The 21,573-nt window shown below is 40.2% G+C and overlaps 1 protein-coding gene across 1 annotated transcript; it reads left to right on the top strand.

The window, feature by feature from the left end:
• The first annotated feature begins 1,914 nt into the window (after positions 1-1,914).
• Positions 1,915-19,308, top strand: IER3IP1 (immediate early response 3 interacting protein 1). The gene is made up of 3 exons (XM_005908072.3): positions 1,915-2,096; positions 16,679-16,780; positions 18,044-19,308. The coding sequence occupies exons 1-3, from the start codon at positions 2,006-2,008 to the stop codon at positions 18,097-18,099; spliced, it is 249 nt and encodes an 82-aa protein (XP_005908134.1). The 5' UTR covers positions 1,915-2,005; the 3' UTR covers positions 18,100-19,308.
• The last annotated feature ends 2,265 nt before the right edge of the window (positions 19,309-21,573 follow it).

Below are 21,573 nucleotides of genomic sequence, written 5' to 3'. Positions count from 1 at the left end.
GGCCCGTGGAATCTTCCCTGACCAGGGATTGACTGGTGTGCCCTACACTGGCAGGTGGATTCTTAACCACTGGACTACTTGGGAAGTCCTGGTGATTACATTTTAAAGGAATGGCTTTTAGGTCCTTGAGTAAGACACCCTTCAACAGTAGGAGATACATATATATCTCAAAGGGACAGAGGAAGGACTCACAATCATAAATCCACTTTCATAAGCACTCTAAGAAGGTGTGGTCAGGTGCCTATTTTCAGGTGTGGGCTAGAACAAACAGCAAATTTTGGGGGGAGCCTTGAACTTTCTCAGGCAGGCACTTTAAGGGGGGGCTAGGGACTTCCGTTGCAGCCACACTTATCAATGCAGGAGACGCAGGTTTGATCCCTGATTTGGGAAGATCCCCTGAAGAAGGAAATGGCAACCACTCTAGTATTCTTGCCTGGGAAATCCCATGGACAGAGGAGCCTGGTAGGCTACAGTCCATGGGGTCACAAAAGAGTTGGACACAACTTAGCAACTAAACAATAATAAGGGTTAATTCTTATGGATTGAGCTGTTAGAAACTAAGTCTTTTAATATGTGGATAGGGGATTGGATGAAATCATTTGTGTTGAGAATCTGTAGTTTTTACAGGCCAAGGTTGAGTTTGATCAAGGAGAGAATGTTTCTCATCCAGTAATTTTAAGACCTGTTGTAAGGTCAGACCCCCCCAAGATGGCTGTTCTCTTTCTCTCTGTAACCACCTGCTCCACCAGGACCTGCTTCACCTACACCCTACACTCAGGACTGACCCACCCACACACTTGCCCCAATCCCAGCCAGTGATTGTTCTTGTTGAAGGAGCAGTGAAGGGCATGCCCCTCTGCTGGTTTCCCTGGTAATCCTGGTAACCAATCAGCCAAGGTGACAGCCAATTACTCTGTAATTGGTAATCCCCCCATCCCTACCCGCCAACCCCACCATTCCCCAGGAATGAAGATTGCTGCCATATCTTGCCCACCTTGGGGTGTCACTCCAGGGCCTTGCTTTTGACAGTAAGTATTCCTGTTCCTGCCCCCTCATCCATTACATCATTATTTCTGTTTCTGACTCCTGGGTTTGGTCTTGAACTCGGGCAAGCACAGTCCTTGGAGGCCTGTGGGGTGCAACTCAACCCATATTATTTCAGTTAAATTTTTATAAAAACTTTTATTTGCCTTTTTCATCTGTAAAATAGGAATTACCTATTAACGTCTCACAGAGAAGGCAATGGCACCCCACTCCAGTACCCTTGCCTGGAAAATCCCATGAACAGAGGGGCCTGGTGGGCTGCAGTCCATGGGGTCGCTAGGAGTAGGACACGACTGAGCGACTTCACTTTATTTTTTCACTTTCATGCATTGGAGAAAGAAATGGCAACCCACTCCAGTGTTCTTGCCTGCAGAATCCCAGGGACGGTGGAGCCTGATGGGCTGCCGTCTATGGGGTTGCACAGAGTCGGACACGACTGAAGCGACTTAGCAGCAGCTTTAACATCTCATACAACACTTGGGAGCATCTAGTACAGCGCTGTCCAATGGAAGTATTGGACAAGCCCCCATGTCATTATCAATAACCTCATTGCCACATTTTTAAAAATAGAAATAAACAATAAAAATTAATGTTTGCATTTTATTTACCTAATATAATCAAAACATTTCAACATGTAATCAATACTTTTAAATTATCGGGAGATTTTACGTTCTGTTTTCGTTCTGTGTATTTTACATTTACAACATTTCCGTTAGGGCCAGACACTATTCAAATGTTCAGTAGTCACTTTCAAGCTGCCGCATTGGACAGCGCGGGTCTACACAGCTCAGCAGACACGCCCTGCAGAGGTGAGCGTAGGGCGGGTCTTAGCCAGACGGGGCGGAGCCTCTCAGGGCGCGTTTTGGGCCTCGCTAGCTGCCGTAGGAAGCGCCGGACGTGGCGGCGCCACGTCCCCTGCCGCCGAGGGAGAGGAGTCAGTTGGGCCTTGGGGTGGGTGGCCATGGCTTTTACGTTGTACTCGCTGCTGCAGGCGGCCCTTCTCTGCGTCAATGCCATCGCCGTGCTTCACGAGGAGCGTTTCCTCAAGAACAGTGAGTGGGGCCGGTGGGCCGCACTGAGGGGGCGGCGGCGGAGCTCGGGGATCGCGGACCCGAGTAGGGCCGCGTGAGGGGACCACCTGGGCAGGGACGGACGGACGGGCGGCCAAGGGCTCGCCTCTTTGGGGCCCTTCCTTGGGTGGGGAAGCCGAGCCACTCTCGTCTCACAGGAGAGTGAAGATTGTTCCACAGACGCCCGCTGGGTGCCAGCCCTGGGGGGTCGGGAAGCGGAGATGAGTAGAGCCGGGGACGCCCTTGCCTGCGACTAGTTTAGGCTAGGAATTTAGTACACGTTTCCATGGCTGCTTTTAATTGTCAAAAATCTGAGGTGTGGGTTTTCAGTGAAAGAGGGAGGGGCGTGGCTCATTTTGGAGCGTGGGTAGTTTGAAGAAGGAGCTGATGGAGAGTCATAGGGGTTCCTGGGCTTTGGAGATAAGAGGAAAGGAAGCCTGTTGGGATTATCACAACATCCAGCCACGCGCATTCCAAGAAAAGTTTATTCAGCACAGTTTATCGGGTGCCTGTGATGCACCAGCCTAGAATCTGAGCGTACAGGGAAGACAAATTATGCCTACCGGGATCTCGCAATCCAGCGAGCTCCATGCCACTTGGGCAGGCTGCTTTTTTTCTGTCTAAGGCACAATTACGGCAGGATACTGCATGATGGTACATCATTTGTCACAGCGTGCGGAACGTGTCAGTGTAGATCACTGAAACTCAAACCCATGAGCAAGGTTGACTCGTTTCATTTATTCCTTCAGGAGAGATTTATTGAGCACAAATATGTGCCGGGCCCATGTAATAGGAGCTGAGGTTACAACAGTTATCCTACCCTTCTAATGGAAGTTACTCTAAGTAAAAACTGAAGAAGTGCCAATAACAAGTATGCAGAATGTTACAAAAGAGATGTGTTGGGACATACTAACTTGTGAGTCTTAGAAATCTTAGAGGAAGTATGTCTAACCGGAAACGTGTAATGTATCAGTAAACATTAGGTGAAGGGTCAGGAAGTGAGGGGTTAAAAGCTGGTGTGAAAATTGGAAAGGTCCTAAGCAGGGCAGTGATGTGACCAGATTTGTGTTGTTTGCAAGATCTTTCTGGTTACTTTATGGAGAACAGTTCAGAAGTGTAGAAGAGTGGATGTGGAAAGCACCATTTCAAATAGGGCAAGTAGATATTGTGAGTATAATACAAGTTGAATGGATATAATAACAATAATGATACCTAATGCTGAACACTAACCGTGTGCCAGAATCTGTATCCAGTGCTTTACACATACTAACTTGTGTAACCCTTACAAGAACCCTGTGAGACAGGTACTGTTCTCATCCCTGCTTTACACTAAGTTGGAGGAAATGAAGAAATGGTAGCTGGAAGGGGATACGGGGATATGTTTTGTGGTGGTTTTGTTTTTAGGTGTCAGCAGCAACAGTGAGGGAGAAGGCAATGGCACCCCACTCCAGTACTCTCGCCTGGAAAATCCCATGGACGGAGGAGCCTGGTGGGCTGCAGTCCATGGGGTCACTGAGAGTAGGACACGACTGAGCAACTTCACTTTCACTTTTCACTTTCACGCATTGGAGAAGGAAATGGCAGCCCACTCCAGTGTTCTTGCCTGGGGAATCCCAGGGACGGGGGAGCCTGGTGGGCTGCTGTCTCTGGGGTCACACAGAGTTGGACACGACTGAAGCAACTTAGCAGCAGCAGCAACAGTGAGAACTAGTCAGGTTCTTTTGTAAGTCAGTGCCATGAAAAACATGGGGAGAAAGTGAACACTGAAGCAAATATACAAATATAAAAAAGAAGAGATTAAGAAGGTATTCATATGCAGCATGTGGACCTTGGTTGACTTCTACTTCACACATCGACTGTAAAAAACATTTTAAAGATTCTAGTATGGACTAGATACTAGATGATATTAAGGAATCACTGGACATCTTGTTAGTGTGATAAAGATGCATACTGAAATATTCAGGAGTGAAATATTATAGTACCAGCAATTTATTTTTAAAGAAACCAAGCAGAGAAAAAAATGAAGCACATAAGGCAAAAAAAAAAAAAGTCAATAATTAAAAAAATTAGTTATTTATTTAATTTGGGCTATGCTGGGTCTTGGTTGCTGCGAGGGCTTTCTCTAGTTGGGGTGTGCAGGCTTCTCAGTGCGGTGGGTTCTGTTGTTGCAAAGCACGGGCTCTAGAGGTGTGGGCTTCAGTAGTTATGGCTCCCAGGCTCAAGAGCACAGGCGCAATAGTTGCGGCAACTGGGCTTAGTTGCTCCACGGCACATGGGTGCTTTCCAGATCAGGGATTGAACCTGTGTCTCCTGCATTGGCAGACGGATTCTTAACCACTGAGCCATGAGAGAAGTCCCCCAAGTCAACAATTATTACACATTGTAAATCAACTATACTCCAATATAAAATAAAATGTTTAAAAAATCAGCAGTTATTAAATCTGAGTGATAAATATGTTTTAAAACTTTCATAATTAAAGGTTAGAAAAAAGAATGGCTAACAGGAAAGAAATAGTAATGAGAGAAAAATAAAAGATACAGGAGAGAAATGAGGTGATTGATAGCTGAAGGATTCTGAGAAGGTGGGTGGAGATGGGACCTAAGGTACACATGGAGGAGATGGCATAAATGGGAGGTGGGATACTTTCTTTATTGAAAAAGGAGGAAAAGTTAGCTGGAGAAGCAGGAGGTTCCTAGAGTTGGTGGCAGAAAGTTTTTCTCCATTCCTTACAACAAATAGGCCAATCACTGTGAGCAACGTGGAAAGATGTAGCAGTGAGCATGACCCAGTGTCTTTGTTCTCAGAGCAGTAGAACAGATAAATAATTATACAGATAGTTGAGTCTAGGATAAATGCTTTGAAGGAAGAGAACTAGGTAAGAACCATGGGAATGTAACCTCCTGGTTGGATTAGGACAGTGTTGGTTCCTAAGGAAATAGCATTTAAAGCTAAGTCCTAGAATAGGAATAGGAAGTAGTGTATTTTTGGTTACCTTTCAGACTTCTAAGTGGAGAGAGATGTCATGTAGGCATTTGTGTATACAGGTCTGGCGCCCAGAAGGGAGGTTTGGGGAGGATTTACACATGGGGATTTTTAGTGTTGGCTGGTAATTTCAAACTGTTGGAATGAAGGCTCTTTCTCAGAGAGGTTCAAGGATTGAGTCCTGAAATTATTTATTCATGTCAGGGTTCTTGGTTGCAAGCAGCAGAAGCTGATTCTGGCTAATTAAGGAGAAGGAAATTTAATAAAAGTTTTTTGGAGAATAGAACAATGGAGCAGAGTGGAGAATCCAAATATAGACACATATTTATATGGACACTTAATTTAATAAAGGTAACAGCAGAGTGTGATAGGAAGGTCCTTCGATAAATGATTCTGGGTTAACTGGCTATTCAAAAAGAAGTAAATGAATCTTGACCCTCTGCTTCATGCTAAACACAAAAGTCAATTGCAAGAATGTTGTAGATCTAAGTGGGAAAGGTAAAAATAAAGCTGGAAGAAAACATTTTTTTTTCTGAAAGGGCCATATTAAAAATACATAGCAAGCTTTTGCAGGCCAGGAGACAGATGAAGCTATTAAGTGGGAATTAGCCATTTATAAATGTTAATACATCATTCTTTTTTCCCCCAGCTTTGAGATTTAATTGACATATAACATTGTGTAAGTGTAAGACATATTTGTGATGATTTGGTACACATATATATTGCAGAATGCTTACCACAGTAAGGTTGGTTAACACATCCTTCACCTTACATAATTATCATTTTATTGTAGATATTGTTTCAGTGAGAACATTTAAGATTTACTTTCAGAGCAGCTTTCAAGTAAACAATGCAGTGTTGTTAACTGTGGTCACCATGCTGTACAGTAGATCCCCAAAATTTGCTCATCTAATAACTGAGAGTACCTTTTGACCAATATCTCCTGATTTCCTCCACCACTCAGCTCCTGGCAACCGCCATACTACTGTCTCTTTCTATGAGTTCAATGGTTTTAGATCCCACATATAGGTGAGATAGTACGGTAGTAGTCTTCCTCTGAGTTATTTCAGTTAGCATAGTGTCCTCAGGCTCCATCTTTGTTGTCACATATGTCAAGTTTTCCTTATTTGTGGCTGAATAATATTTCATTGTATAGGTACATTGCTGCGGCTGCTGCTGCTGCTAAGTCGCTTCAGTCGTGTCCGGCTCTGTGCAACCCCATAGATGGCAGCCCACCGGGCTCCCCTGTCCCTGGGATTCTCCAGGCAAGAACACTGGAGTGGGTTACCATTTCCTTCTCCAGTGCGTGAAAGTGAAAAGTGAAAGTGAAAAGTGAAAGTGAAGTCGCTCAGTCGTGTCCGACCCTCAGTGACCCCATGGACTGCAGCCTCCCAGGCTCCTCCATCTATGGGATTTTCCAGGCAAGAGTACTGGAGTGAGTGCCATTGCGTTCTCCGATACGTACATTACATTTTCTTAATTCATTCATTCGTCAGTGAACACTTAGATTGTTTTCATGTCTCGGCAATTGTGAATAGTGCTGGAATGAACATAGGAATGCAAATATCTCTTCAAGATAATGATTTCATCTCTTTTGGATAAATACCCAGAAATGGGGTTACTAAATGTATTTCTTTTTGAAATTTTTTGAGGAACTGTCATCCTACTTTCCATAGCAGCTGTACAAATTTACATTCCTGTGGACAGTGCACAAAGGTTCCCTTTTTCCACATCCTTGCCAGCATTTATTGTCTCTTGTTTTTTTTGGTAATAGCTGTTCTAACAAGTGTGAGGTGATATTTCATTGTGGCTCTGACTTGCATTTCTCTGATGAATAGTGATGTTGAATACATTTTCATGTACTTTTTGGCCGTTTTTATGTCTTTGGACTCTTCAGTTCCTCTGCCCACTTTTAAACAGATTATTTGGAAATACAATTATTAATGGAGAACACTTCCAAAATGTTGATGTGAGAACCTTCACTGGACCCTCTTTTCAATGAAACCACTATAACTAGTGACTATTATTTAAAAAACAAACATTCAGAGTCACCGGAAATTGTCATAAGAATATACAACAAACAGAGAAACTTCTTTTTTCTGCCAAGAAAATCTATTAAAGCTCAGTAAGGGCAGTGAGACTCTCTTGTGTTTGAGCCACATCCAGTTCTCCCCCCTCCCCTACTGGGGAAAAAACAAAGGAAATAATAAAGATTACAGTGAAAATTAATAAAATCCAGAGCAGAAAAACAATAAAGAGAATTAACAAAACAAAAAGCTAGTTCTCTCAGAAGATCAACAAAATTGGCAAACAGTAAAAAAGAAGACTCAGATTCCTAAAGTCAGTGATCAAAGGAGACATCACTACCTTAGAGAATGAAAAGGATGTTAAGGGAATGGTGTGAACAACTGTATCCCAACAAATTAGATGATTTAGATGAAATGGACAAATTTCTAGAAAGACCACAAACTACTGAACCGACTGATTAGACCTATAACATGTAAAGAGATTAAGTTAGTAGTTTTAAAACTTTGAACAAAGGAAAACCCAGGCTTCATTGCTGGATTCTACCAAACATTTAAAGAAAACTTAATACCAAAATAGAGAGGAGAGAGGACATCCCAACTCATCCCTTGAGGCCAGTATTAACCTGGTATGAAAACCAGACACAGCACAAGAAAAGAAACCCCAGACCAGTATCTCTGATGAATATAAACACAAAAATTCTCTGCAGAACACTGGCAAACTAAACCAGGTGGGATTTACCGCAAGAGTGCAGGGTTGATTTAACCTTTTAAAATGAGTTTAATTCATCATATTAGTAAAATAAAAATCACATGATTATAATAGATGCAGAGAAAAATTTGACAAAACCCCATACCCTTTCATGATAAAACATTCAAGAAACTAGGAATAGGAAAGAACTTTCTCAATCTGATAAATAACATCTATGAAAACCCCCCCAGTGAGGGTTGTGTGAGCCTAAATAATAGAGAAATTCCTAAAGGAGGTAGATTTTAAACAGTAAGTCAGGAGACTCCCCTGGTGGTCCAGTGGCTAAGATGCCATGCTCCCAATGCAGGGGGCCTGGGTTCAGTCCCTGGTCTAAAGATCCCATGTGCCGCAATCAAGACCCAATGTGCCGCAATCAAGACGCAATGTGGCTAAATAAGTAAATATTAAAAAACAAAAACAAAAAACCAATAAGTCAGATTTGCATCAATGTACAGAGAAATGAGGGCTTCTCTGGTGGCTTAGTGGTAAAAAATTTGCCTGTAGTACAGGAGACACAGATTCAATCCCTGGATCAGAAAATCCCTCTGGAGAAGGAACTGGCAACCCATTCCAGTATTCTTGCCTGGGAAATCCCATGGACAGAGCAGTCAGTGAGGCTACAATGCATGGGGTCTCAAGAGTCAGACATGGCTCAGCAACTAAGCCACCACCACAGAGAAATGAACAAGGTATTCCATAGGCCTTACATATGATAGACATAGATGAGCATGCAGTTTATAAAACATTGAAGAAACTCTATAGATACATGTTTCTATTTAAATATATATTACTGAAAAGCATTTAATTTCGTCAAAGGTTAAGTGGAAATAATTGTGTTGAATTGGGAATTATATTGAACCAAGAGAGATTAGTCTGAGTATACTAGATCATTCACTTCAGCAGTGTTCTTTTTGATCAAGGTAATTTTTTCAAACTTATATTAGTAGAGTTCTTTGTGTGGTTTATTAGGTACTTTTACATTTATGATAGCCCTGCAAACTTGGTGACACAAAATAAAGCACATTCATTTTCTTTCATAGAAATGGAAACTGATCTCAAAGAAGCTGAGGTTTGCCAATGTTCTCAAAACTGCGTTAATACTTTTTTCTTCAAAATGTATCTAGCTGAGGATTGTTGACTGAACCTGGATGGATTACCCTTTTGTGTGTGACTTTTTGAAGTCTGGGCAGGGGAAGAACCTTATGTGGTGTTTACAATTAGTAACTTTTTCTATTTAAGTTCATTCCTGAGATTGGCAGCAACAGCTGCTGGCTGGTCTTATTTGTTTTCTGCTGGGCCCTCCAGCTATGGACAAGAAAGCTGCTGAGTTCAGTCTTTATCCTTAAAAAAAAAAAAGCAAAGCTCTTTAAAACTTTGGCCAGGTTCCTTAGAAAAACAACTGACACTCTTTAGTAGCAGTTGGAGAGAAAACTATTTGTTACAGTAAAAGGTAATCCCTGGCAGATGATCTTTCACTGGTCAATTTTGTATTTGTCTGTGGAATATCGAGAGGAATGTTTTCCTCACTCTCCCCAAAATTCTGTTTTCTTTTTCATTCTAGTGGCATAAGAATAGAGAAGCTAACATTAGCCGATAATTTACTATTTTTTAAAAATTACTTAAGTGCTGATGCTTAAATCATGGTATTCTCTATATTGTAGAGTTTTATCCTGTTTTGTTGAGGAGCAAGCAGTTGGAAGATATATTTTTTTTCTGGGATCACTCCTCATTATGTGCACGATCCACAAAGTACTTAAAGAAGTTCTTTTTTACTATCTAAGAGACTATGGCCCTGAATGGAAACGAGTGATAGTTTTAGCAAGGATAAATTTCCTAAAAGCAGGTAAAGGAAATGAAACCAGCAACTGTCTAAAGGCAGTTATAGAGCAATTCAGAGTGACTTGTGGTTGAAGCCCCTCTCTGGAACCTGTCCTTGCCCGCAGGATGTTCATGCTCTGAATTCCATAGGGGTTTCTCCAATAGAGGAGTAGCTTTACAGGTTTTCTTTTTAAATGTCATTTTTATTTTTATCAAAGCAATGTATGTGTGTGGTTTTAAGGTCAAAAAAGCCCTTCAACCTATAAAGAAAAATAGAAGCCTCCTGCTCCATCTCTCCTCAACCTCCTCTATTCTTCTAAAGCAATTATTTTTAACTCTTTCAAGTTTTAAATCATTGACCTACTATTGTGAAATGTTTTAGCACAGTTGTACCATCAGTGGCACACTCATTCTTGTATAAGCACAAATACACACACACTTCCCTTCTCCGCCTCTCACATCTCCAGCCAATTATTGGTAATATCAGTATTCCATATTTAATATGACTATGCATATTACAGCTGAACAGTTAAGAAAAATCATAATTTTATTCTTCTAGTTGATTTGTGGTTCAGGTGTAGAATTCTAGATTGGAACCACTTTTTCTAGAGTTTTGAGGACATTATTCCATTTAATTTTCTCATTTCCTTTATTGATGTTAAGTCTAATGCCATTGTGATTCCTGACTCTTTGTAGGTAGAGACCCTTTAGGGTATTCTCTTTATCTTTGCATGCACAGTTGCTTCAGTCATGTCTGATTCTTTGCAACCCTATGTTCTGTAGCCCACCAGGCTCCTCTGTCCATGGGATTCTCCAGGCAAGAATACTGGAGTGGGTTGCTGTGCCCTCCTCCAGGGGATCTTCCCAACCCAGGAGGTGAACCCCCATCTCTTACATGTCCTGCATTGGCAGGAGGGTTCTTTACCACTAGCACTACCTGGGAAGCCCTTTTATCTTTAGAAGACTGAAATTTTACAATAATGTGGCAGTCTATGGGTCTCCTTTTCATTGGGCCGTACCCTGATTGGGCCCATTTGGCCTAAAGGCTCATATCCCTCAGTTTTGGGATATCATCTCTTAATATGTGTTTGATAATTCTTTTAAAAACTTTTATTGGCGTATAGTTGATTTACAGCATTTGTGGTAGTTTCAGGTGTACAGCAAAGTGAATCCGTTATATCCTTTTTTTTTTTTTAAGATTCTTTTCCCATTAGGCCATTATAGAGTGTTGAGTAGAGTTTCCTGTGCTATACAGCAGGTTCTTATTATCTTTTTTTTATATATATAGTAGTGTATATATATTAATCCTCATATTTCCCAGATTATCGCTCCCCCATCCCTTGGTAATGATAAATTTGTTTTTTACATCCATGACTGTACTTTTGTAAATAAGTTCATTTGTTCAGTTCAGTTCAGTCGCTCAGTCGTGTCCGACTCTTTGCGACCCCATGAATTGCAGCATGCCAGGCCTCCCTGTCCATCACCAACTCCCGGAGTTCACTCAGACTCACCAACTCCCGGAGTTCACTCAGACTCACATCCATCGAGTCAGTGATGCCATCCAGCCATCTCATCCTCTGACGTCCCCTTCTCCTCCTGCCCCCAATCCCTCCCAGCATCAGAGTCTTTTCCAAGGAGTCAACTCTTTGCATGAGGTGGCCAAAGTACTGGAGTTTCAGCTTTAGCATCATTCCTTCCAAAGAAATCCCAGGGCTGATCTCCTTCAGAATGGACTGGTTGGATCTCCTTGCAGTCCAAGGGACTCTCAAGAGTCTTCTCCAACGCCACAGTTCAAAAGCATCAATTCTTCAGCGCTCAGCCTTCTTCACAGTCCAACTCTCATATCCATACATGACCACTGGAAAAACCATAGCCTTGACTAGACGGACCTTTGCTGGCAAAGTAACGTCTCTGCTTTTGAATATGCTCTCTAGGTTGGTCATAACTTTCCTTCCAAGGAGTAAGCGTCTTTTAATTCCATGGCTGCAGTCACCATCTGCAGTGATTTTGTACCCCCTCTTTTTTTTTGACTCCACATATAAATGATATCATAATGATATGTCTTTCTGACTTCACTCAGTATGACAAACAGTCTCTAGGTCCGTCCTTGTTGCTGCAAATGGCATTATTTTGTTCTTATGGCTGAATAGTATTCCATTGTATATATGCACTGCGTCATCTTTGTCCATTCCTCTGTTGATGGACATTTATGTTGCTTCCGTGTCCTGGCTGTTGAACATTGGGGTGCATGTATCTTTTTGAATAATGTTTTTCTCTGGGTATATGCCTAGGAGCGGGATTGCTGGATCATATGGTAGTTCTATTTTTAGTTTTAAGGAACCTCCACACTGTTCTCCATAGTGGTGTAGTGACTGTATCAGTTTACATTCCCACCAACAGTGTAAGAGGCTTCCCTTTTCTTCACACCCTCTCCAGCATTTATTGTTGTAGATTTTTTGATGATAGCCATTCTGACCGGTGTCAGTTAATACCTCGTTGTAGTTTTGACTTCATTTTCTCTGATAATTAGTGATGTTGAACATCTTTCCGTGTGCTTTTTGGCCACCTCATTAGGTAATTTTTTCCTGTTTTTTCTTTGCTCTTTCTGAAACTCCAGTTATTTTGACATATTGATATTCCTTTTTTAATGTTTGTCTTGTCTTGTAGGTGTCTTCAACTTGGTGTGTCAGCCTCTTGAACTTTTTATGCTGATAGAGCGAGAACAGTGCTCCTTTTTTACGTTCCCTTTTTCAGGGCATCTCGTTCTCTGAGTTTCGTAGCTACAATTGTTTTTCTCTAAGGATGTTCGTTTTTTTAAAAAAATGAACTTCTTGCATTCTCTCTTCCTCAGAGCCTTCTTTTCTGGCTTGACTCTATCCTACCATGTTCAGAATTGTTCCCTCTTGACTGTCAGTTCATTCTAAAGAGTAAACCCTGAGAGGCTCTTTGGAAGCTCTGTGTATATGGTTGGGAGTTACTCACCAGTGGGCGTCTGAGTTAAATTCGCCGTTTCATTAAATCCCCCTGTATGTCACTAACTGAAGTCACTAATTGACCAACTTCCTGAGTAATTGTGCAACTTCCTGTCTGCAGAATGTAAGTATTCTTATGTTCCAGACTTATGTGATACACAAGCAGGGAAAGCGAGCAGGAATCTGACACTTAGGTTTGTAGACCTTAATTAATTAATTCAGTCCACCTTCCCGAGACCCCAGGTCTGGAGGTTCCCTGCTTCAGTCTCCACTGAGAGTAAACCCGTCTCCTGAGGGGGTAAGAGAGAGAAACTCTTCCCATCAGTTCAGTCTAAGGAAAGGGAGGTGGGGATGAGCGGCGCTAACTTCTCCTGTGGGGACTTTCAGTTAGTCCTCCTGTGTTTCCAAAACCGCATCACCCTCACTGGCATTTTGAAGTTTCTCTCAAGTTTTCAGGATTCTCAGCAAGATTCGCCTCAGTTTTTTATTGTGTGCTCCCTGGAGGTTTAGATTTCAGTTTTCTCTGCTAAGTCAGTTATTGTTCCGTTTATCTTTTTCTGTTGTTGTTCGGATTAACTTCTCTTGCCTGAGGACTTCTTTCTTATTACTCTTGTAAGCTCAGTGGTAAGAGAATCCACCTGCCAGTGCAGGAGGCACAGGAGATGTGGGTTGGATTCCTGGGTCGGGAAAGTCCCCTGGAAATGGCAACCCACTCCAGCATTCTTGTCTAGAAAATTCCATGGACAGAGGAGCTACAGTCCATGGGGTCGCAAAGAGTTGGACATATTATTATTAGTAGATTTCAGGAGAAGTCTTAACTTAAAAGTGTGTGTCCACTGATGGGGTTCAGGACATGCTACCCCCAAGTAAGTCACTGTGGCATGTTGAACATCTCAAGCTGAAGGAGTTTAGAGAAAACACCAGAAGCAGAGCGATCACCCCACCCTCCCCCCTCACTGCCCCTTCTTTCCTGAAAGCAGGAAATAAGTTTCTCATGTGAAAGGTATCCTCCCCATACCAGAAGGAAGGGAGACATTCTTAGCACCAGAGACAGGGAACTGAGGGCCAGACAGACTGTATTACTTTATGACATTATCCATAGCCCAAATGCCTTTTCTTGTTAATTCTTCACAAATTTATTCCCTTGTCTAAAAGGTAGACGTTTCCTGTTCTGCTCACTTTTTCAGGTCTTCATTTTCTCCTGAAGACTCCCAGGTACATGTAAAACCTTAATAAACTTTGTATGCTTTTCTCCTGTTAATGTCTTTGTCAGTTTAATTTTCATACATAACCAAGGACCCTAAGAGGGTCAAGGAGACATTCTTCCTTACAGTAACCATTATGTTTAACTGAAACCAGGCTGCTTTCTTACTGTGCAGAGTTGTTAAGTAGGTTTATATGAGTAAGACTAAACTGGTTTGGAAAATAATACAACTGGTGGTGGTAGCCATTTTGTGTTTTATGTCTTTTCAAGACACTATTATGAAATAATTTTCACCACATTGTAAGTAGTTAAAGGCTGGTACTACACCTTTGAACTTAGATGACAGAGAATTGCCATATAGTGGAGAATTCTGATTTGAGCTACCTAGAAAAGAGAAAGAAAAATACCTAGAAAATATGTGGGACAAAGAAATTATAGTAGAACTTATTATATAGTAAAAGTAAATGTTGGAGAAACAGCATAAATATATTTTCTTGCCAGAGATCCAGAAGTAAGAAGCAAGCAAAATGCAGGTTTGAGATTGTTTTTAACTTGGAGAAATCTATGCATTTAATATTGGAGGATTTCTTCCTCCCTCCCTCAAAGCTACAATGAATGAATGGTTTGTGTTATGCTTTGTGTGTCTTAAAAATAAAGAAACATGGTTCTTTGAAAGTTTTATCTACGATCCTAGGGTTTACCATACCTTTGTTTATCCAAAGTTAACTCGGTTTGCTATAAATTCAGTTTAATTCCACAAATGTATATTACTTGCTCTGGGGTTGGGGAGAAGGGAAAGGTAAAGAAAGACTAAATTTAGTTCCAGGAATTTATAATATGACTTACAATCAGTAGTTACTGTTTGGGTAAAACAAGGTTTATTATGACATAGAGGGGAATTAGGAAAGGCCTTGACTTTAAAGTCAGACAGACCTGGATTACTTTCCCAACAAAGGTCCATCTAGTCAAGGCTATGGTTTTTCCAGTGGTCATGTATGGATGTGAGAGTTGGACTATAAAGAAGGCTGAGTGCTGAAGAATTGATGCTTTTGAACTGTGGTGTTGGAGAAGACTTGAGAGTCCCTTGGACTGCAAGGAGATCCAACCAGTCCATCCTAAAGGAGATCAGTCCTGAATATTCATTGGAAGGACTGATGCTGAAGCTGAAATTCCAACACTTTGGACACCTGATGCAAAGAACTGACTCATTTGAAAAGACCCTGATGCTGGGAAAGATTGAAGGAGGGAGGAGAAGGGGACGACAGAGGATGAGATGGTTGGATGGCATCACTGGCTTGATGGACATGGGTTTGGGTGAACTCTGGGAGTTGGTGATGGACAGGGAGGCCTGGCGTGCTGCGGTTCATGGGGTCACAAAGAGTCAGACATGACTGAGTGACTGAACTGAACTGAGACCTGGATTCAGAAGCTGCCTTTAACATGTATAGCAGTTAATCGGAATTGAGTGTGAATAGCAATACTTGGAGGGTTGTGGTATGATACAGGGCTAGCATTTTAATTTAAGGAGCTTCTGACTTCACTCAGTAGATGATGGAAATCATCACACATTGTGAGCTAGAAAGATCTAGCCCTTTAAGGGAGAAAGAGGTTGAGGTGAAATTGCAGAGGCATCTATTGAGAGTCTGGCCAAAGATGGTAGAGGCTGTGATATTAACCATTGTGATGGAGGTTGAGCTCTGGGAGCTTGAAATGAGTAACACCTCCGTGGACTAGGAAGGCTATGAACACAGGTGAGCTAGGTCTTGAAGGGTGAGTGGGAGTCAAAACATACCTATTCTGTTGTGAACTTGAATTTTATATTAGTTTTACACCGTAGCATATCTCAGTATTGATGTAACCAAAAAAGCAACCATTATTTAACCTTTATTTCAACCAAGTAAAAGTTGATTAAGCAATATGAAATCTTGTTAGCTGATACTTGGTTCTTTCATATATAAAATAAAAACTTTTTCTCCATCTTCAGGTTAAATGGTTAGTGTGTCAGGAATTAATTAAGCCCTGTAGTCATAGGAGATTAAAAAAATACCTAGTCATAAGAGATATGAAAAGTGGACCTGAAATAAGGACAAGAGAAGGACATTGCAGAAATGAGGATGTGTGAGCCTCTAGAAGAATGTGTAAGGCAATAAAAAAAAAGATGAACAAATAAAGGTAAAGAAGTAATGATTTATATTATCAGGAAAATGACAGAAGAAGGTAAAAGACCCATTTACTAAAAATAAGTGGGATTAGATAGTAGGCTAAATTCCTCACCTCAAAATTGAGAAATGAAGAGGAATGGTCAAGTTAAAAAGATATACCTCTGTTGCCATGCTATGAAGACCTATCCAAGCTATGGACAGGTTTGTATTAATATTTCCCCAGGTGAACACATAATGAAACTTAGATGCAACACCTTTATACTAATAATTACATTGGTTTTTATGAATTCTGAGTTGAACTAATTTATTATTCAACTTGACAATATGCTTTGGTTTTCAGTTCTGACCTGAAAAATGTTTTGTTTAAAAAAGGAGAAAGATAACAGTTAGGTTGTCACAACAGTCATCTTTATTGAATTCAGTGCCATGGAATAATTTACTAGGCTATAGTTTATTTTATAAAATTAAAAGGGAAATTAAATGTGCTGCTTATCAAAAGTAAAAAATACACGCTAAAATTTTTAAATCATATGACTATATTTTATGTCTTTAACAGAGACTCAAAGTTACGTTTTAGAAGGTGACTAATGAGGGAGCAAGGCAAGTGCTTAATAAATTTTAACACAGCTTATCATCTTTATGTTATGCAGTTGGCTGGGGAACAGACCAGGGAATTGGAGGATTCGGAGAAGAGCCAGGAATTAAATCTCAGCTAATGAACCTTATTCGATCTGTAAGAACCGTGATGAGAGGTAAGAAGCAAAACTAGTAGAACACTCTTTCATTTTAATTTTGTGGTTTAAGTAGCAAAACTTCCGAGTGTGAATGTCATTTTTGGTGGAGATTTTCTCCCCGGGACTTGGAAGCAACGAACCTGAAAGAAGGATACTTGGACAGTCTCTTGCAAGGACTGACAAGTTTATTTCTGCAGTCAAGCCTTTTTATAGAAGTATTAACAAAGAGCTTAGAGTATACAGTCAGCAGAGTGGGTATGGGGTTAACACCTAATCAGTAAAAATATTTCAAGGACAGCGTGCTCTAAGTGACCCATGAGCTTATCCCATAACCCGTTTTCTCAAGCAACATCCTTAATATTTATTATTAAATCTTGGTGCCGGGCATAACCAAAGGCAGGAGATGTTTTTCTGCCCGGGTACATCAAGCTGGGGTATTTCTGGCCCTTCACCATTTTCCCAAGGACTTCCTCCAACCGGCTATTTTGTACTGGGCTTCCCAACAATTTTTGAAGTGGAAACTTTTTTCTGTTTGACTTGGCTTTAGTGCTTAAAAAGTTACTAGTTTTTTTCCTCTCTTGCCTTCTCTATTTAAGCCAACTGATGCAGATGGAATGCTCAGTGATGTGATGTTTCTTTGCTACCTGTATGTCACCACTTGGGATTGAAAGACATTAGTGTTCTTGCCTTTTAGAAATTCTTTTTGCTTCTAAGTAGAAAAGTTATCTAGAGTCCTGTAAGACTTTCAAGAGAAAAATACAGGCCCCATGTCTGTTATTTTATTAGAAAATATTTTAGAACAACTCGGGAGTTCAAAACCTTTTATTTGAAACTATTAAAATTAGAGTCTCTTACTACCTCTACCTCTGTCTGTCTATTAGCTGCTTTCATCACAGCTTTGGGTAGAATGATAAATAAGTTCATTCTTCATTTAGTGATGAAGCTACAGAATCTTCTTTGCACTGTTTTTCTAATGTCAGATATCGCTGGCAACCATGTGGGTCTACTTCTGCCTGGGTCCAGTTTGCTTGTGTTCCCAGAGCTGCTTCAGCACTATCCCCAGATTACTTTGTATTGATCTAGTTGTGACAGTTGTGACCCTTACCCAGTCACACAAGCCCTCTTTCAAATAAGGTTTGGATTTTATGATCCAATGCATGTTTGAATGTTGCTATGTGATAAGGATTTGCAATGTGATTCTGATGACATACTGTATTTCTACCTTCCTGACTTAGTTCTTTTCTGATTTGTTTAATAATTAAATTTGTTTTTTCTTTGCAGTGCCATTGATAATAGTAAACTCAATTGCAATTGTATTACTTTTACTGTTTGGGTGAAGATCAGTGGGGGAAACGGAGACTCCGAAGAAGAGCTGCCAGCAGAAGTTATTACTTCAGTCTTTATTGAAGTATACATATCTTAGCTGGCTCTCCTTGGACTTGACAAAAATGTAAACCTGACAATAAAACCAGAGTCCCTATTTATCTGATTTTTAAAAAATGTTGTACTTACAGTTTTATTGTAAAAAGATCATATCATCAGAGGCCATAACTGTCGAGGATTGGAATACATTGGATTGCTGACTGCTGATAAAAGTTCATGCTATGGAAAAGATTGTTAAAAGGGTGCAGGACTGTCACTTCTGTGTTTTTAGAGATTTCTCTCTTTGACTTCTCAGGGATGAATTTTTTTTCAAAGTTCTTGTAACTTAGTTATGATGTGAGAACAATTATCCTCCTAGATAAAATTTAAAGGATTTTTAAAATATAAAATGTTAGATAATTTGGATTGTTTTATTTTGAACTCGTTGGTTAAGTATTCTGTCTGTATACTGTCTCAGCTATGAAAAATATTTGGATTGTTTTATTTTGAACTCATTGGTTAAGTATTCTGTCTGTATACTGTCTCAGCTATGAAAAATTCAAATCTATAGTAACTATTGAGGACCAATACTCTGATTTTGGGGAGAGTTCTAATTTTCTTAGGTTGGATAGTCACATGTTGATTGTGTTTTTAAGTTTCATTTTAAGTTTTATTCATGCATTTGTTATTTTATTAATTGGCCTGAATGATGAGACCAGATCAGTATCTACATATTTCCAAAGGTTAAAGAAAAATCTGTATAGAAAAGTCTATGCCCTTTTTAACAATGATGACTTATTTTTTAAAATCAGCATAAATAGTAGCCTGCAAGAGCAATCCTAAACAATCACCATTAAACCACACTATGTAAGAAGACTTTATTGTTAAGCATTTACCTCCCTAAATTATCAGGTTTCTTGGAGTAGCACATTAAGGGGTGTGATTGGTGATTCTTCATTCTGTCAGACACTAGAGCATTCATGGTGGATAAATTGTCTTTTGTCTTGTTTTTAAGTCTTAGACCATCCCATATTTGTTTATCCCATAATACTGTTTTATGCAGAAAGATTAAGATAATGTAAATGGTTTTTCTGGAAATTAGTTAATAATGCTTTAAAAGGGGTGGAACGGCATCTATGTTTAAAAGAGAACATTTGTAAATAAAATTCAATTTCCAAGTCAAACACTTGTTTTTGTACCTTAGTATATACCTGTCAGTGTTAATCTTATTTTGTGTATAATACTTACTCTATATGTTCTTTGCTCTAAAATCATTGAACACAGATTTAATGAGTTTCTTTTTTCTTCAATGAATTAACAGCATTGCTGACATATATCAGGACAACTCATGAACAACTCTGATTCTATGACTTAAGGGCAGGTATTAGATGCCTGTTGGCCATGCCTGAGCTGGAGATGGAAGATCTCTGAGCAGGGGGGCCTTACAGCTGAACCAAAGAAGTTTATGAGGGATCCTTAGTTGATTTGTTGGCTAATGGGAGTAACTAACATATTTTGCCCTTAAAGGCAATTTAAGAATCTGACACATGAATTTGAATTTAAGCTTTTGAACAGATTCAAAAGAAGCAGTTAACTGAGGGCACTCCTGCTTCTCCACAGGCAATAGAATTTTAAAGAGAAAGAAGAGCTACCTAAAGAAACTAAAGGCCTATATATAGAAAACTATAAAACACTGGTGAAAGAAATCAAAGAGGACACTAATAGATGGAGAAATATACCATGTTCATGGATTGGAAGAATCAATATAGTGAAAATGAGTATACTACCCAAAGCAATTTATAGATTCAGTGCAATCCCTATCAAGCTACCAATGGTATTCTTCACAGAGCTAGAACAAATAATTTCACAATTTGTATGGAAATACAAAAAACCTTGAATAGCCAAAGCAATCTTGAGAAAGAAGAATGGAACTGGAGGAATCAACCTGCCTGACTTCAAGCTCTACTACAAAGCCACAGTCATCAAGACAGTATGGTACTGGCACAAAGACAGAAATATAGATCAATGGAACAAAATAGAATGCCCAGAGATAAATCCACGCACCTATGGACACCTTACCTTTGACAAAGGAGGCAAGAATATACAATGGATTAAAGACAATCTCTTTAACAAGTGGTGCTGGGAAAACTGGTCAACCACGTGTAAAAGAATGAAACTAGAACACTTTCTAACACCATACACAAAAATAAACTCAAAATGGATTAAAGATCTAAACGTAAGACCAGAAACTATAAAATTCCTAGAGGAGAACATAGGCAAAACACTCTCCGACATGCATCACAGCAGGATTCTCTATGACCCACCTCCCAGAATATTGGAAATAAAAGCAAAAATGAACAAATGGGACCTAATTAAACTTAAAAGCTTCTGCACAACAAAGGAAACTATAAGCAAGGTGAAAAGACAGCCTTCAGAATGGGAGAAAATAATAGCAAATGAAGTAACTGACAAACAACTAATCTCAAAAATATGCAAGCAACTCCTACAGCTCAATTCCAGAAAAATGACCCAATCAAAAAATGGGCCAAAGAACTAAATAGACATTTCTCCGAAGAAGACATACAGATGGCTAACAAACACATGAAAAGATGCTCAACATCACTCATTATCAGAGAAATGTAAATCAAAACCACTATGAGGTACCATTTCACGCCAGTCAGAATGGCTGTGATCCAAAAATCTACAAGCAATAAATGCTGGAGAGGGTGTGGAGAAAAGGGAACCCTCTTACACTATTAGTGGGAATGCAAACTAGTACAGCCACTATGGAGAACAGTGTGGAGATTCCTTTAAAAACCGGAAATAGAACTGCCTTGCTGCTAAGTCGCTTCAGTCGTGTCCGACTCTGTGCGACCCCAGAAACGGCAGCCCACCAGGCTCCCCCATCCCTGAGATTCTCCAGGCAAGAACACTGGAGTGGGTTGCCATTCCCTTCGCCAATGCATGAAAGTGAAAAGTGAAAGTGAAGTCGCTCAGTCGTGTCTGACACCTAGCGACCCCATGGACTGCAGCCTACCAGGCTCCTCCGTCCATGAGATTTGCCAGGCAAGAGTACTGGAGTGGGTTGCCATTGCCTTCTCCCCAGCAATCCCATTGCTGGGCATACACACTGAGGAAACCAGACTTGAAAGAGACATGTGTACCCCAATGTTCATTGCAGCACTGTTTATAATAGCCAGGACATGGAAGCAACCTAGATGTCCATCAGCAGATGAATGGATAAGAAAGCTGTGGTACATATACACAATGGAGTATTACTCAGCCATTAAAAAGAATACATTTGAATCAGTTCTAATGAGGTGGATGAAACTGGAGCCTATTATACAGAGTGAAGTTAGCCAGAAAGAAAAACACCAATACGGTATATTAATGCATATATATGGAATTTAGAAAGATGGTAACAATAACGCTGTATACAAGACAACAAA

Source organism: Bos mutus, chromosome 24 (assembly GCF_027580195.1).
Source record: "Bos mutus isolate GX-2022 chromosome 24, NWIPB_WYAK_1.1, whole genome shotgun sequence".
NCBI lineage: Eukaryota > Metazoa > Chordata > Mammalia > Artiodactyla > Bovidae > Bos > Bos mutus.
Note: the sequence above shows the minus strand (reverse complement) of the source record. Positions and strands in the feature narration are given on the sequence as shown.

What these genes read in the sequence shown, in the direction of transcription:
- IER3IP1 (XM_005908072.3), top strand. Translation starts at nt 2,006, where the DNA reads ATGGCTTTTACGTTGTACTCGCTGCTGCAGGCGGCCCTTCTCTGCGTC. An exon ending in GGAGCGTTTCCTCAAGAACA is followed by an intron (nt 2,097 to 16,678) that starts GTGAGTGGGGCC and finishes TATGTTATGCAG; the next exon opens with TTGGCTGGGGAACAGACCAG. An exon ending in TGTAAGAACCGTGATGAGAG is followed by an intron (nt 16,781 to 18,043) that starts GTAAGAAGCAAA and finishes TTTTCTTTGCAG; the next exon opens with TGCCATTGATAATAGTAAAC.